At 40.9% G+C, this 14820-nt stretch overlaps 1 protein-coding gene across 2 annotated transcripts; it reads right to left on the bottom strand.

Moving 5' to 3' along the window:
• Positions 1–3280: 3280 nt before the first annotated feature.
• Positions 3281–13895, bottom strand: LOC128734579 (E3 ubiquitin-protein ligase RNF185-like). Of its 2 annotated transcripts, none has more exons than XM_053828845.1 (3): positions 13499–13895; positions 4126–4577; positions 3281–4064 (listed from the first exon to the last, which is right to left on the bottom strand). In XM_053828845.1, the coding sequence occupies exons 2-3, from the start codon at positions 4557–4559 to the stop codon at positions 3797–3799; spliced, it is 702 nt and encodes a 233-aa protein (XP_053684820.1). In that variant the 5' UTR covers positions 4560–4577; positions 13499–13895; the 3' UTR covers positions 3281–3796. The 2 variants fall into 2 exon arrangements, with proteins under 2 accessions (XP_053684820.1, XP_053684821.1); XM_053828846.1 differs by lacking the exon at positions 13499–13895 and adding an exon at positions 12811–13055.
• Between the last annotated feature and the right edge of the window lie 925 nt (positions 13896–14820).

Here is a 14820-nt window from a genome sequence, read left to right as displayed (position 1 = left end):
CTGCGCCGGGCGGCCAAGATGCGCAGTGCCACACGTCAGAACGTGGAAAGACACAAACAGAAGATGCAGCGGAACCAAATCTTTCAGGAGAAAAAGCGCTACCTGGAAGAGCAGGAATATGTAGAGCTGGAGCGGCTGAATCGTTCTCAGGAAACGCGAAAGTTCTACCAGAAACTGAAGGGATCCCGCAAAGGCTTTGTGCCGCGAGCCGAAATGTGTCGGGATAAGACTGGCAGTATTCTGACGGCCGATCGTGAGGTGACCGCGATAGGTGGAAGCAGCACTTCGACGAACACCTGAATGGCGCCCAGGCGGAGAACCATGGCAGCGGGGAAAGCGATTTCGACGGTGCAACAAACGGGGAAGAGGTGCCAGCCCCAACGATAGGCGAAGTTAAGGAGGCCATCATGCAGCTAAAGAACAGCAAGTCGGCTGGAAAAGATGGCATCGGAGCGGAGCTTATTAAAATGGGACCAGAAAAGCTGGCCGTTTGTATACACCGACTAATTGTTAAGATTTGGGATACGGAACAGCTACCGGAGAAGTGGAAAGGTGGGGTTATCTGCCAGATCTATAAAAAGGGCGACAAGTTGGACTGTGAGAACTATCGAGCGATCATCGTTCTCAATGCCGCCTATAAAGTGCTGTCCCAAATCATTTTCCGCCGACTATCACCAATTGCGAACAGATTTGTGGGAACTTATCAAGCCGACTTCGTCGAAGGTCAGTCTACAACGGATCAAATATTTACACTGCGGTAGATCCTCGAAGAGGACCGTCAATACAGAGTTCCCACGCATCATTTGTTCGTTGACTTCAAAGCCGCATATGATACCATCAACCGGAAAAAGCTATGGAAAATCATGGACGAGAACAGCTTCCCCAGGAAGCTCATTGAACTGATTAAATCTACGATAGAAGGTACACAGTGCTGTGTTCGGATTTCGGGTGGATTGTCAAGTTCATTCGAATCACACAGAGGGCTTCGTCAAGGTGATGGTCTTTCATGCCTGCTGTTCAACATAGCGCTACAAGGTGTTATGAACCGAGCGGATATCAACACGCGGGGCACGATATTCAACAAATCAAGTCAAGTCGTCTGCTTTGCCTATGACATGGATATCATCGGCAGAACATCTGTGGCGGTGACTGAACAGTACACCAGACTAAAGCGCAAAGCAGAAAAGATTGGGTTAAAGGTAAATACGTCTAAAACAAAGTACATGCTGACCAGCGGAACCGAGGCCGAACGACACCACTTGGGCAGTAGTATATTGATCGACGGCGATGAGTTTGAGGTAGTCGATGAATTTGTCTACCTTGGCTCACTGGTAACGGCGGACAATGATACCAGCCGTGAGATTCGGAGGCGTATTATCAGCGGAAGTCGTGCTTACTATGGGCTCCAAAAAAGATAATCCAATGGATTAAATTTTCTCCAAATCCTACGGGCTTACGGCAGTTGGTCGCACCCTTAGCGGTAACTTTCGGTAGGTTCATACTGTATAACTTCCCGGATAGAGCAGCGACTTGGACATTTCGTTCTTTCTGATTGCCAGCCACAGGAGGACCTTCTTCAGGAACTTGGTGGGCGAGACATATTTGACGTCATCGACGGCTCTGTCGAGGCGTAACGTTTCTTGAAATCGCCTGCTTCATTATGGGAATGATTCGGATTCCGCTGAGGCAGACGAAGAGCCTGAAGGTGCAATCCAGGAACAGATTACTTACTATTTTACGATAGTGCTGCTGAAGGAAACGATACGTTTCGTGGGTTTCCTGTAGATGAAATAGCACGGCGAGACGGTCGACAAAAGGAATAACACCACGCAGATTCATCGAGGAATCATATGCTGTTGGAGTTCTGAGTACTGATGTTGATGTTGATGTTGTTGAACCGAATACTATTCAGCAAGCAACAGCCTGTAAAAATAGACAAAATTGGAAAGCAGGACTGTTGGACGAGCTGGAATCGTGGAACGTGGGAGCTCGTTGACTTACCGCATTACTGCCAAATTCTGTGGAAGGTTCATATTTCCTCTTATCAAAAACGGGTAACGTTTAGAATAAAAAGTTCAAGTTTTTTGTCTTTCACATAAAACTACTAAAATTTGAAAATTACAGAAATGTGGTTAGTTCTGCCTTCATAAAATCGTAAATATCTCAGCGAGATTTGAACATACGTCCTTACTTTCTTCGGCAAAGTTGTTCGTCATAAAGTTTCCCATCTATACAGTATATACTGTTTATTTACACGAAATTTCAAAATTTTGCCGAATTCATTAAATTTTTGTAACCAAATATGACTCCAGACATGCCACCATAACTTTTTTATGAATGTACCTGACCTCAATGATTGTGAAAAAATAGTTAAGTACAAACAAAGAGTGAGGAAATGACAAGCCTGGTTTGCCGTCATCAAAGTCATTGGCCACCCTTGGTGAGAATCTTCTCTCGTTTCGATGCTCGCTTGTCGGATCACCCCCTCAACAATGATGTTGAATAGTGTGCAGGATAAGCCGTCACCTTGTCTCAACCCTTGCCTCTTCCCGAAGGTACTCGAAAGTGCCCCCTAGATGCGCATGAAACACATCACTCGATCCTACGATAGCTCTAATCATTCGCGTCAGTTTGTCCGAAGATCGTGTTCGTGCAATGTTTGCCATAGTTGATCTCGATCAACTGTATCGTATGCTGCTTTGAGGTCAACAAAGATGTCTGCATGGACATGTTGTACTACCGTCATGTTTGCAAGATCTGTCGGACGATAAAAATTTGGGCCGTAGCCGTAGTGGCGCGAGCTCCCATGAAGCCGGCCTGATAATTTTTTACCGAACCTCGTACTACCGGTGACAGCCCCGGCGTAACAGGATCTGGGAATGTGTTTGCTTTCGGTGTTATCTTACTCAAAAGTTGACAACGTTTTACACTACAAATAATTTGCTAAATTTTGAACTTAGCTTGCTGAGCAAGAAGAGAATTGCAACGAAATGAGGAGGCCGAAAGCAACAGGAAGTATTGATAAAGAATGAAGTTTTGAGCAATTATTTCATTTTTGAAACAAAAGTTTGCGTTGCCGGAGTATTTAAGTCTACGACGAGAATTTGATTTTGTTTGTGTTTTTTCAAAAACTGCAGAATTTAAATATTTGAGTTTTGAGCTGGAATTGCTCTATATGATAACTTTGGTATATTCTAGACTCTTGGCATTGCCCAGAACGGTCATCACGTTTTTATTGAATCGCAACAATGGTTGACTAAATTTCAAATTTTATTCGTCTCGTAATGTCCTTCACTTACGAGTCCTCGAATAAATTACACTGCTCATTTTTAAGAGTTACTTTTAGTAAGAAAAAATACAGCGACATGTAAATGATTTGCTTTCATAATTTTATTTGTTTAATACACATAGTTTCTAGAAATATAGAGGCAGATAAAATCGGATAAAATAAAAACGGAAAATGTACAGTAACTTCTGGTGAAAACGCCACCAATTCAACGACGGTTCCAGGGTACACTGATTGCAGAAATGTCTAAGATACGACGAAAACTAGCTATTGTCTATTATAGACATTCCTTGTCGGTTCATCGATACCTCCCAAAAGGACCTGTGGTCTTGTATCGTTTTTGTGTACTATTTTGTTTCATAAACCCAAAACACCACTTTAATATTTTTATATTGATTCATGAGGTTGCTACCGTTGCCAAAACGTCTTTCATTCGCGGGTTTGTAAATTTTTATATCACAACGCATGTACAATTTTGCATATTTCATCAATGCCTTACCGATGCTGCATCTAGGCTAAAACCAGCCATGCCATAAAGACCAATGCCACGTACAAGAAGATTTGCGACAGAAAGTGGTCCTCATCGAACTCGCGTGTATTTTCGTGTGGGGGATTACCGCGAAAATCTCCAAAGTTGAGAGTAGATGTGAAAAACCCAAATGGGAAAGCACCAATGCCGAATGACATATGAAAGCCACCGTCTCCGGTGAAGCCTTGGAAACCTTGCGGCTGCTCCGGTTCAGTTCGCTGTCCAGCCGGACGCGGCGGAACTGTTTTTCTGCAAAATACAATACGCTTTTTAAAATTTGAATCAAAATTACCGACAAAAAACGACCTACCTTGGATCTTCCTTGCTTCCGCCTCGTCCGTACAGTGGAATGACTTTCTCCTTGCTGATGGACGATTTGCAAACCGGACACGTGTTCCGGTAGCCGTTCATCCACTGGTGTATACAGGGCCAGCAGAAGAGATGGCCACACATGCTGACCACCGCATCCTTGGCCGTATCCAGGCAGATATTGCATTCAAACATGGAATCGTCCTTTTTTTCCTCTTCATTGTTGCTGCTGCTGCTGCTGTTGGTCGGTTGCTCTGTCGAACCTTTCGATGAATCCGAGTTGCTCTCCGAGGTGGTGCTCGTTGTTGTTGACCCTGCTGTTTCTGGTTCTGCAAAAGTAGCGTTGCCGGCAGCTGAGGTGGATGCTGAGTTAAGATCTTCCAAGCTGGGTGCTGTGGGTGTCGGGTGGGTCGGGCGCTCGACGGTTGATGCCATTATGACGTTATAATTTTGCTGAAAGTGAAGAGATTATTTGACGTTTAGTCTACGTGTCGTTGTGCTTGAATGAAGACACTTTATGTGCCTTCAACAATATGGTAAGAATGACAGATTTTTCTGAAGAAAGATTCTAAGCAACATAATCAATCAACGCACTTCACCCGTTGATTGGAAGATTTGTGCAAACAAAATATTTCTGAATACTGTAAATACCTAAATTAAAAAAAAACGTCGCTTCAAGCTAGCAAAAACTGAGACGCAATTCAACGATGTATCAGACGATGTATGAACTAAGAACTAGATAACGATGTGTACCGTTTTATTTATTCTTTTGAGATTGGTTTCATATTTTTGTGAGTTTTGCGCGTGGTTTGTCAGCATGACTTTGCCAACCATCAGCTATGAGGTGCTGTCAACATTCTATCTTTACTTAGTTTGATTTTTTTCTTGTCAGCAGGCTAGATCATTGTGTCCATTGTTTAGAACTTTTGTGGTTTTGATTCACTACATCTAATTATACCACTTCTTTGATCTAGACTGTTTCACGTTTGGAAATTTTAAACCTGCTGATTTCCCATCAAAGATCCATTTACTGTATCTATCGCTTCTGACATGTGTAGTTGTTATCTTCAACCATTTTCTTCTTCATTAGCATCTCTCTATCCGCAGTATTCAAATGCGCTTGTCTTTTATGCCAAGCATTGAAACTTATTTGAGATCCAACCAACAGATTCCATGGTTGTAATCTTTTCATTATTTTCTCTTGCTTCTTTAACCGAAAGCAGGTTCGTTTTAAATCAGAATGACTAAGCCGTTTTACCGTTTTAGGTTTAGGTTTAACGTTGAATCCAGTTATTAAATTTTCTCCAGCGACAATTTTGACGTAGGACTACGTCTTACGGCAAGGTTTGGGACTGGGTGTCATTCCAAAAAATCGAAAAATGCGAGCGTCAAATAAAGGGCCTGCATAGTGTCGTCGTCCTGCCAGTAAAAACAAGTTAGATTAAAACTTCTCGGTTGGTGGTTTCTACAGTAGACGGAGGAAGAGGCACAATTTGTGTCTAAAAATAACTCAACCAGATACGTCGCTACCTTAATAAAGGGGTTGTGCAGTCTCCTTTTGTCCAGCGCCTCGGTGGTTCAAAGGTGCATAGGTACTAGCGAACGACATGCCCTGGCGGGTGTTGTGGGTTCTAATCCGGTTATAATCTTAGATTATAGCTTGGTTCGACCCATGCACCTTCCAGCATTGGACAAAAGATAGGAGTCACAAGACTCACCAGCATTAACAATTGTCATAATAATTGGTTTATACTGCTCTTCTACTTCTCACACTTCTTCCCTTGCAAAGTTGAGTATGCTGCTTACCGGCTTATCCACCTCCTACCAACCCTCATCGCGTATGTCTTTGTTATCTTTCATTTGTGACTGTATTTTCCTCGGTCTTTCCTTTGCTTTGATTTTCTCATCCTCTGACAGTCCTACATCCAAGTGAAGCATTTCGAAAACAGGGTGCTGCGCTCAGTAACGCTCATTGGACTACAAAAAAAGCAAAGCCTTGCACATAAGCGTCTTTCTAAGACTTGACCCCTCTTTATCGACAGACTTCGTAGCCGGCTGTTACAGTACAGGACAGTTACAGGGCTAGTGCAATACAGTGGTATTCCGATTATATCTACACCTGGTTTAATCTACACCCGATTTTAGGTACCCCCGATTTTGTCAACCATTTTGACCCGGTTTTATCTACCTTTTTTTAAATTGTTATTTTAACCGTGCGGCATGAAAATTTGGAAGATTTCATGGATTTATGCATAACAGAGAATATTTCTTTGTATTTTATAGTTTACTATATGGCATTTGTGGTGTGTAATTATACACACAATGGGTATAGTAATGCTGAAGTCAAATACGCAAAGTAACTTTCATTTATTTTGTAACGCATAATTTAGCATTTCACAATGATCCTTTGTGAGATTTTTCTATACCGTAACGCTAACGGGCACACCTCGTCTCCGCTAGGAACTATGATTATCACCTTTCTTTTCTTATAGATTCTCATCTTTTGAACCATTTAATCGATTTTAATGATTTTATTACTAAAAAATTGTATTTTAATGAGGTTTTCAGAAAAAAAACAATAAACTGACGTTTAAAGTTTTTCATGATTGCAAAAATCACCTTAAAATCACCTAAAACATTTAAAATGTTCGTTATCTATTTTTTTTAATAATGCATTCAATGGCAAGCTACTTGTTTACATAGCAAAGCAAAGCCTAGGTGCTACATTCCGTTATCGAAACTTGACCTTCTGTTTTTATACGACAGACTTCGCAGCCAGCTGTTAGAGTGCAGGACAATTGCAGGGCCAGTTGCTACGATCCTATTGACTCTAACAACTTCTCCCAGTCGAGATTCGAACATACGACGACTGGCTTATTAGGCCAGCGTCATACCTCGGAGCCAACTGGGAGGTTACTTGTTTACATACGATATAAAAAAACAGATGTGATATTTTTAGTTTTTGAGATAGTCTTTTTTTTAAGAAATAAAGTTACGAAAATGTAATGGACTCGCATGGCATTTTATTTTAGAGACGCATTCCTTTGTCAAAAAAACCCTTTTATCACAGAGAACAGATTAACAGGCTCGAAGAAAGTAATCGACTTTTTGTGTCTAAAATCTGCCGGTGGCGCCCTCCAGAAACAGTTTGCCAAACGCATAAAAAATATGCATGCACCTTTACCAATATTATTTTGTGCTGGAGTTGCATAGTAGCGATGGCAGCGACATCAAGTTTTAGTTTACCACTTACTGCTCGAGAGGTGCTCCATCGAAGGATTACTTGTTGATTACATAAAAACCTTTTACATACGTCTCGTCGATTAGCTGGTAGTCTGTTCTCTGTGTTTTTATTACTAGTAAAAACAAAAACCATGCGTTTCCATTGTATTCTCGACACTTTATGAAAACTTAGAGTTTCTTTGGTCTACACACCATGTAAACACAAAAAGTGAATGTTTTCAATATTTTTGAGATAATAAAAAAAAACTAGGCTTCAGTATATTTTTTCTGAAAAGCTCATTAAAATACTTTCCATTTGGTATTAACATCATTCAAATCGGTTCAATAGATCAAGAGTGATGAATTTTTAAAGAAAGAAAGGTGGAAAAAATGGTAACTTTTGGGACCACACTGACTCAGAAAAGAGAACCCCCTAATTTCGATATGTCTTTTTTCATAATATACTGAGTTGACGTGCATTATGGCTAATGGTAGATATGACTAAAATGAGCCCTAAGCGCAAAATTACGCTGAAATAATTCACAATTGAAGAAAATGGTCAATATTAACAATATTTTTCGTTCATTTAAATTATTTTGGAGCAATCTATTTTTCCCCAAATTTGTCTACTTTCCAAATATATCTACCAAAAATTTTCGGATGGGTAGATAAAATCGGTAAACCACTGTATTACTACTGACTCTATCTAGTAGCACCGCCTAGCCGAGATTCGAGCATACGACGATTGACTTGTTAGACCAATATCGTACCCCGAAGCTAACTGCAGTCATTGAACTGCAGCCTGCCCAGTATTGAAACTCAGTCACACGTAGCTACTGAGACTATAGATTCAGAGGCGACTTGGCACTCAAAAACCGCTAAATTTTGAATCAAAGCAGAGAGTACCATCACACATAAAGTAACTCTCCGTTTTGATTCAAATTTTGGCGGATTTTGAGTGCCTTGTCGCCTCTGTAAACTATAGTCTCTGTACTGTAGTCTCTGTACAGCGATGCCGCTATTGCCAGATATTTGACACGCAACGGCAATAGTGACATCTCTGGTAACACTTGCATCTGTGAAAAACGCTGATATTGATATTGAGTCAATTTTGGAAACGAATTTTCAAAATGTTCGCAATATCACTCGAATGTACATTACAAAATACTTTTACAAACAATTTGCTTACAAGTGACTTGAAATTCGTTCTAAAATTTAGAAAAACTTTGCGCTTGAAAAAGCAAGGATACACGCATAACAGTCACAGCATGCCTTGGTCTACTTACTTTGCCGTTTTCAACGTTTGGATTGAAATAAAATGTATCAATCAATTGAATTGTATTTAAACTTTTCTTTGAACTATTTTGACTAAAATCTCTAGATAGCCTTTTCTGCTTTTATTTGTAATTTTGAGTTTTTATTGGGGCCAGGGACGGAAAATCTGTGGGTTATCGCCACACGCACAGATCATGACAAACAGTGAATCTTTAGCATTGATCACAAGATTTTGTTCTCTAAACAGTCTCAGCAGTCAATCTAGTGTTACATCTTACCTAGCTGCGAGAAAAAACTCACCATGTTGTTTGCATTGTGATTCATACGATGCTCACAACGGTTTGTATCTGCTATACTTCTCAACGCAATCATGCAATAAACATGATCTGACATGAGGTTTATCATAATTTATACAGATCGCGATTTGTTGCTTACAAGTAGTGATGCCAATGAATCTGAATCTGATTGCTCTTATGATCATGATCGCTAGAAGCGATTTTTTTCATCCCTGATTGGGGTCGTATGATGGGGGTTGGTTCAGCTCAGAAACTGGTTGCTTTCCTAGGTGTATCCGGAACGCACCCAGAACATGTCCGGGTGTGACCAATGTGGCTCTGGACACTTTACATGCCCACAAATGAACTGGTTTTGTAATTCCGAGTACTTAGAAATGGCACAGTTTGTATTTTAGTTTAATTCAAATATTGATGGGTATGTTCAGATGTGGTCAATGAGGCCTTGAACACTTTCTATATTACTACCAATGATCTAGTTTCTCAATTCTACGTAGAGTACTTAGAGGTGTCGTATCATAAGTTTGTTATGATTCAAGATGTCTATGGTAAAGTCCTATATATTCCTACTTGTTCCGGCCATATCCTCGGAACCGTACATCCGATCCATGTTCTGTTCAATAACGTTCTTCTAGGGCAAAAAACCTTCCGTATGTTACTTGTTGTAGTTGAATTGGTTTCTTTCCAAAATCTGTTATTTGGAAACAGATGTTTATTGTTATATTTTCACTATTGTTATGCGTTTATTTAGACTGGCATGGTTTGGGGTTTTTCTTTCTTCAACATTTTGGGAACAAACATGTTTTTCAGGTTCTGTAGGCGACGTTTCTTCGACAATTTCTCATAGAATACTGACCATGTTGATCACGGGAGATATTGGAATAAAATTCACGTAGTAGGATATTCCCAACAACAATTTTGATTCCCCAATAGTTAATAATGTTTGTTTCATTTTTATAAACAAGGAACATCACTGTTTTTTCCAACAGTCCGGAAATGTTCTTTGTGACAGACTGATTAAATTCTTAGTGGAACACACCGCGGTTGTACATATTTTTAAGATGTTGGCGGAAATACTGACTGGAACAGCTTACTTACTACTTTACTTTAGTGGCAACGGTCCGTTACCGATCCTGCGCCGAACGAATTATGGTCCTCCAGTACCGTCGGTCCTGGGCTGCCATTCTCCAATCCCCACGAACACCAGCTGAACGAACCAGCATCGTCTTCGACAGCACACACCCACCAGGTGCGGGGTCTGCCTCGGAGTCTACGGCCTATTCCTGGTTCTCTGCTGAAAATAGTTTTGGCTACTATTTCATCGGGCATTCTGGCCACGTGTCCAGCCCACCGCAGCCTGCCACATTGCACTATCTTCACTATATCAGCATATTTGTATACTTGGTACAGCCAAGTTTTATGCTTAAAAACCCTAAGCACTCATGATTCGTGTCCGTTAAGGGCCACCGGGAGGATTAGTGTTCTGTAGAGCGCCAATTTTGTGCTAATTTGCAAACTTCAGCTGGCTACGTAATCCGTAGAAAGTCCGATTCGCGGCTGCAACTCGTCGTTTCACTTCGCGGCTTACATCGTTGTTACATGTCACGAGTGTACCAAGGTATATAAATTCCTCCACTACTTCATATCGTTCCCCATTTAACCCCACCCCGGCACCAACACCACTTGGGCTCCCACGTTGCCTACCAGCAGTCATGCACTTCGTTTTGGCGGTATTAATGGTAAGTCCCAATCTCACAGCTTCCCTTTTAAAGGCCTGAAGGCCTCTTCCACTGCTCTACGGTTGATTCCGGTGATATCGACGTCATCCGCAAAACCAAGAAGCATGTGAGATTTCGTGATGATAGTTCCATTCCTTTCCACGTTTGCCCTTCGTAATGCACCTTCCAAGGCAATGTTGACCAGCAGGTTAGAGAGTGCATCCCCTTGCTTCAGTCCATCCAACGTCACGAAAGCAGCTGAGGTCTCACCCGCTATTCTAACGCATGATTTGGATCCGTCCAGCGTCGCACGAATCAGCGTAACTAGTTTCGTCGGAAAACCATGTTCTAGCATTATCTGCCACAGCTCATTTCGTTTAACAGAATCGTACGCCGCTTTAAAGTCCACAAACAGATGGTGTGTCTGCAAGTTGTACTCCCGGAACTTGTCTAGCAACTGGCGCAGGGTAAACATCTGATCCGTCGTGGAGCGACCCTCACGAAAACCAGCTTGGTACTCGCCGACGAAGGACTCCGCTAACGGTCTCAGTCTGCAGAACAGGATACGGGAAAGCACCTTGTAGGCAGAATTGAGCAATGTAATTCCTCGATAGTTTTTACACTCCATTCCATGTCCCTTTTTGAAAATTGGGCAAATGAGGCCATCCAACCACTCCTCCGGCATTTGTTCTTCCTCCCAGATCCTGACAATGATCCGGTGGATTGCTTCGTACAGCCGCTCGCTCCCCGCTTTTAGAAGTTCAGCCAGGATACCGTCCTTCCCAGCAGCCTTACCGTTTTTCAGCTCACTGATTGCCTTCTTAACCTCCTCCTGTGTTGGTAGCTCCACAGCTTGACCATCGCTTACAATTTCTATCCTGTCCCTGCTGAACGCCGCATTTACCTCTCCATTCAATAGTGTCTGAAAATGCTCCTTCCACCTCTCCACCTTTGTCGGTAAGCAGGTTGCCAGCACTATCATTGCACATCACAGGCATGGCAAAATTACTGCATCTCACCGTTTTAAAGAAACTCCGTGTTTCGTTGCTGGCGTATCGCTGCTCTGCGCCGGCGAGCACGTGCTCCTCGTACTCGCGTTTCTTTAGACGAACAGCTAGTTGGTGTTAAATCAGCACTTCGAGCACTGTCCACGTTTCACGCCCGTAGAGAACAGCCAATTTTCTGAGCGCCCTTTGTACGGGGGCTGGGATGCTTCAACCGAAACCCATAGTAGGCACGACTAATGCCTCCGAATCTCATAGTTGATGTCATTGTCTACCGTCACAGTTGAATCACCAAGGTAGACCATTTGTCAACTACCTTGAAATCGTTGCCGGCGATAGCTACACCAATGACCGACGTATAGTCGCTCTCTGTTCCACCTGCTAACAGTTTGTTTTGAACGTATTAATAATTTACAAGCTCTTCAACTATTTTTGTTTAAGGGCACCATATGTTTCCACCAGTTCGAAACCCATTGGGAAGCATTGCCCTTGCTAATTATTAAATTTAAGTGTGATTTTCAGTTTAATTTAGCATCTAGGATTACTCCCAGATAGCTAACACGTTACTTTCTGCTTTCCTTGCTTCAATGTGATAACCTAACTATGGCATCAGCAAACAATGACAGCTAGCAATGACAAAAGGCAAAAATGGAAAAAAACCTATTTTGTGGGCTATGTGAGGCAGCCACGATCTATGCAACGATACAGTTATCAAAGGCCCGTACAATATTAAGAACCACACAAAAAGCTGAGTTCCTTTCAATAAGAAATTTTTCAAATGTCAATAGTTTTAGAATTACCATTTACTAGCCAATTCAAAGTTTATTGGTAATTTACTGGTGTCATGCAAAAGAACTTCATGCTGTTGTTATGTGTAATCTCTATCACATTCACGATAATAAATTAAAAATAGATTGGGAACTTCACAACGGAGCAAATCGAAACGAATCGAAAGTCATCGTTTGTCACATGTTTCTTATAACCAATCGTAATAAAATAAAATTTATTCAACTTAGTGAAGGATTCCTTTCTAATTTCACCATTTGTAAGCACAATATGCATGATAATAATCTCTATACATATTTACCTACGATGGATTGCCTTGCGTTTGTAGGTGGTTCTGTTCATAAACAGAAAGTCAAGATAATTAAACTATTTTAAATCGTTCACTTACGTTTCCTTTTTTGTGTGAGTTTGTTTTTTTAAACCTACAAATAATAATGCCAGTATCTGTTTTGCTTAAACGACCTTCAATTGTTTGTTTTGTTGTTTCTTCTTCTTCAGCACTTGGTGCTACTACGCTATACCGATAATAAATTCAAATGAACCACGTCATACATTTAGTGTGCCTTATTCCGAGCTTATCAAGTTTTCCCGTGTAGCAAGTAAAAAACCTCCACAATCACAGCCCACATTGTACCTACTACACTAACTAAGAGTGTGACGTGAACCGATCGCCTGACTTTACTATCGATTGTGGCTGGTTGCTTGGGTTGGTTGGCTGCTGTTCGTTTGTTAGAATTAATTAGCTTAAAAATTTAGCGAACGCTTCCAACGCGAGTAGAATGTCGTAGACAGAAGCAGACAGAATCTACCTACTTCGCTGAGCGACGAGTTTTGTCAACGCCCAAAGGCCACTCGATGCACGAACGAAGTCAAAACCTGTGCTGAAGGTCAACACCCTCCCGGGTTTCCTCTTTCCACTGCGTTTTCGATTAAGTCTATATTAAACAGATTTCGACTCCGAAAGCCATCCAACTTATTAAAACCTTGCATAATGTTGTATCTTGACTATGCGCAAGGTCCTAGCATAATTAACATTAAAATAATGGCAGAATTGAAAAATAGAACGATTAACTTACTGTAAAATTACTTGCAAACTTCGTCTAAAATCTGGATTGACTGCATGAAAACCAATATGCTGGCGTCGCACTTTTCACGATTTTTCCTTTTTTTTTTAAATTATGAACACTCGAAAATAGAAATCACTTGGTTTATCATTTGAGGAAAGCGAAAGTACGTGACAAATTATTTACTTTCCCGTTTGAATCAATATCAATGCACAGTGAGTGCTCCGAAGAAAACTGCGTGAAAATCTTATAAACAACAGACGTCACAATATTCGCCAAGATTGCGGTTTCTTAAAACACTCTTCTTCACTTGTTTTGCGTAAATTTTGCAACTTCGAATGGCAGATTTTTCCTTTGCACTGACTATTCAACGTTCCGCTCTGTCTATACGTGTACCAATATGCAAATCTATGTAGTCAAAGCAACTAGCACTATAAAAGTTTCGTCATAAAAAAATAATCTATGTTGCTCGTTGCTGTCAAAAATTATTTGACGTATGCGCTGTTCGAAGACAGTTAGCACCGTTAATACACAGTAGAGGCCGCATACAGGCACACTGCCGTCGAGGGTCGACCCAAGTAACAACGGCAGCTGAATTGCAAGAGCAATTGCTGTTTACGGGTTGATTTTAGGCGATCAAAGCTGCATAAAGTAAGCACTTAAATGGTGTTTGTACAAGCGTCCCATGTTAGATTTAGTCATTTTCGACATTTTGTTGTCTAACGTTATAATTCGATGTATATTTCTAAAATGTGAATCGAAAACATGATGTTTATACAGCCAGAATTCGTTAATTGGGCCACGATTGCACTCCAGCTGATTCGCTAATTGGGCCGACTGACAGTTGTTAGAAATTTCTAAACTCGAAAATTCCATACAATTTTGACATTCAAGTTGTCATATAGCCCAATTAGCGAACACCCAATTAACGAACCGCCCAATTAACGAACCACCAATTAACGAAACTTTGCTGTACTAGAAAAACTCGAAAAAATTTGAAGATAATTTGTCCCACTGGAAAAATGGACGCATATTTGTCTCATATCATGTCTCATATAAAACTCGATATAAAATGTTTTCAAGTTATATTGTCAATTGCAAGGAAAATTGTACCATCCAAAGTGCGATATCGCTCATAAAAGTGCTATTTTAGCTTAAATCGTTTCGGTCTCTTCGGCGCACTTATTGCTTGGAAGATAACGAAAAAGTGCGCCGAAGATACCGAAACGATTTAAGCTAAAATAGCACTTTTATGAGCGACAAATGTTTAGTGCAAAATTAAATGAACTTTTTTGATGAACAACTTTGGTAATACTTTTATTTCTGTGCATATA

This window comes from Sabethes cyaneus, chromosome 2 (assembly GCF_943734655.1).
Source record: "Sabethes cyaneus chromosome 2, idSabCyanKW18_F2, whole genome shotgun sequence".
Classification (NCBI taxonomy): Eukaryota; Metazoa; Arthropoda; class Insecta; order Diptera; family Culicidae; genus Sabethes; species Sabethes cyaneus.
This window is presented reverse-complemented; position numbering and strand designations above follow the sequence as displayed.

Bases quoted from the DNA above. Each gene is read 5' to 3' on its own strand.
- LOC128734579 (XM_053828845.1), bottom strand. From the start codon at position 4,559: ATGGCATCAACCGTCGAGCGCCCGACCCACCCGACACCCACAGCACCC. The intron at 4,065-4,125 runs GTAGGTCGTTTT...TGTATTTTGCAG, and splicing joins GGAAGCAAGGAAGATCCAAG to AAAAACAGTTCCGCCGCGTC.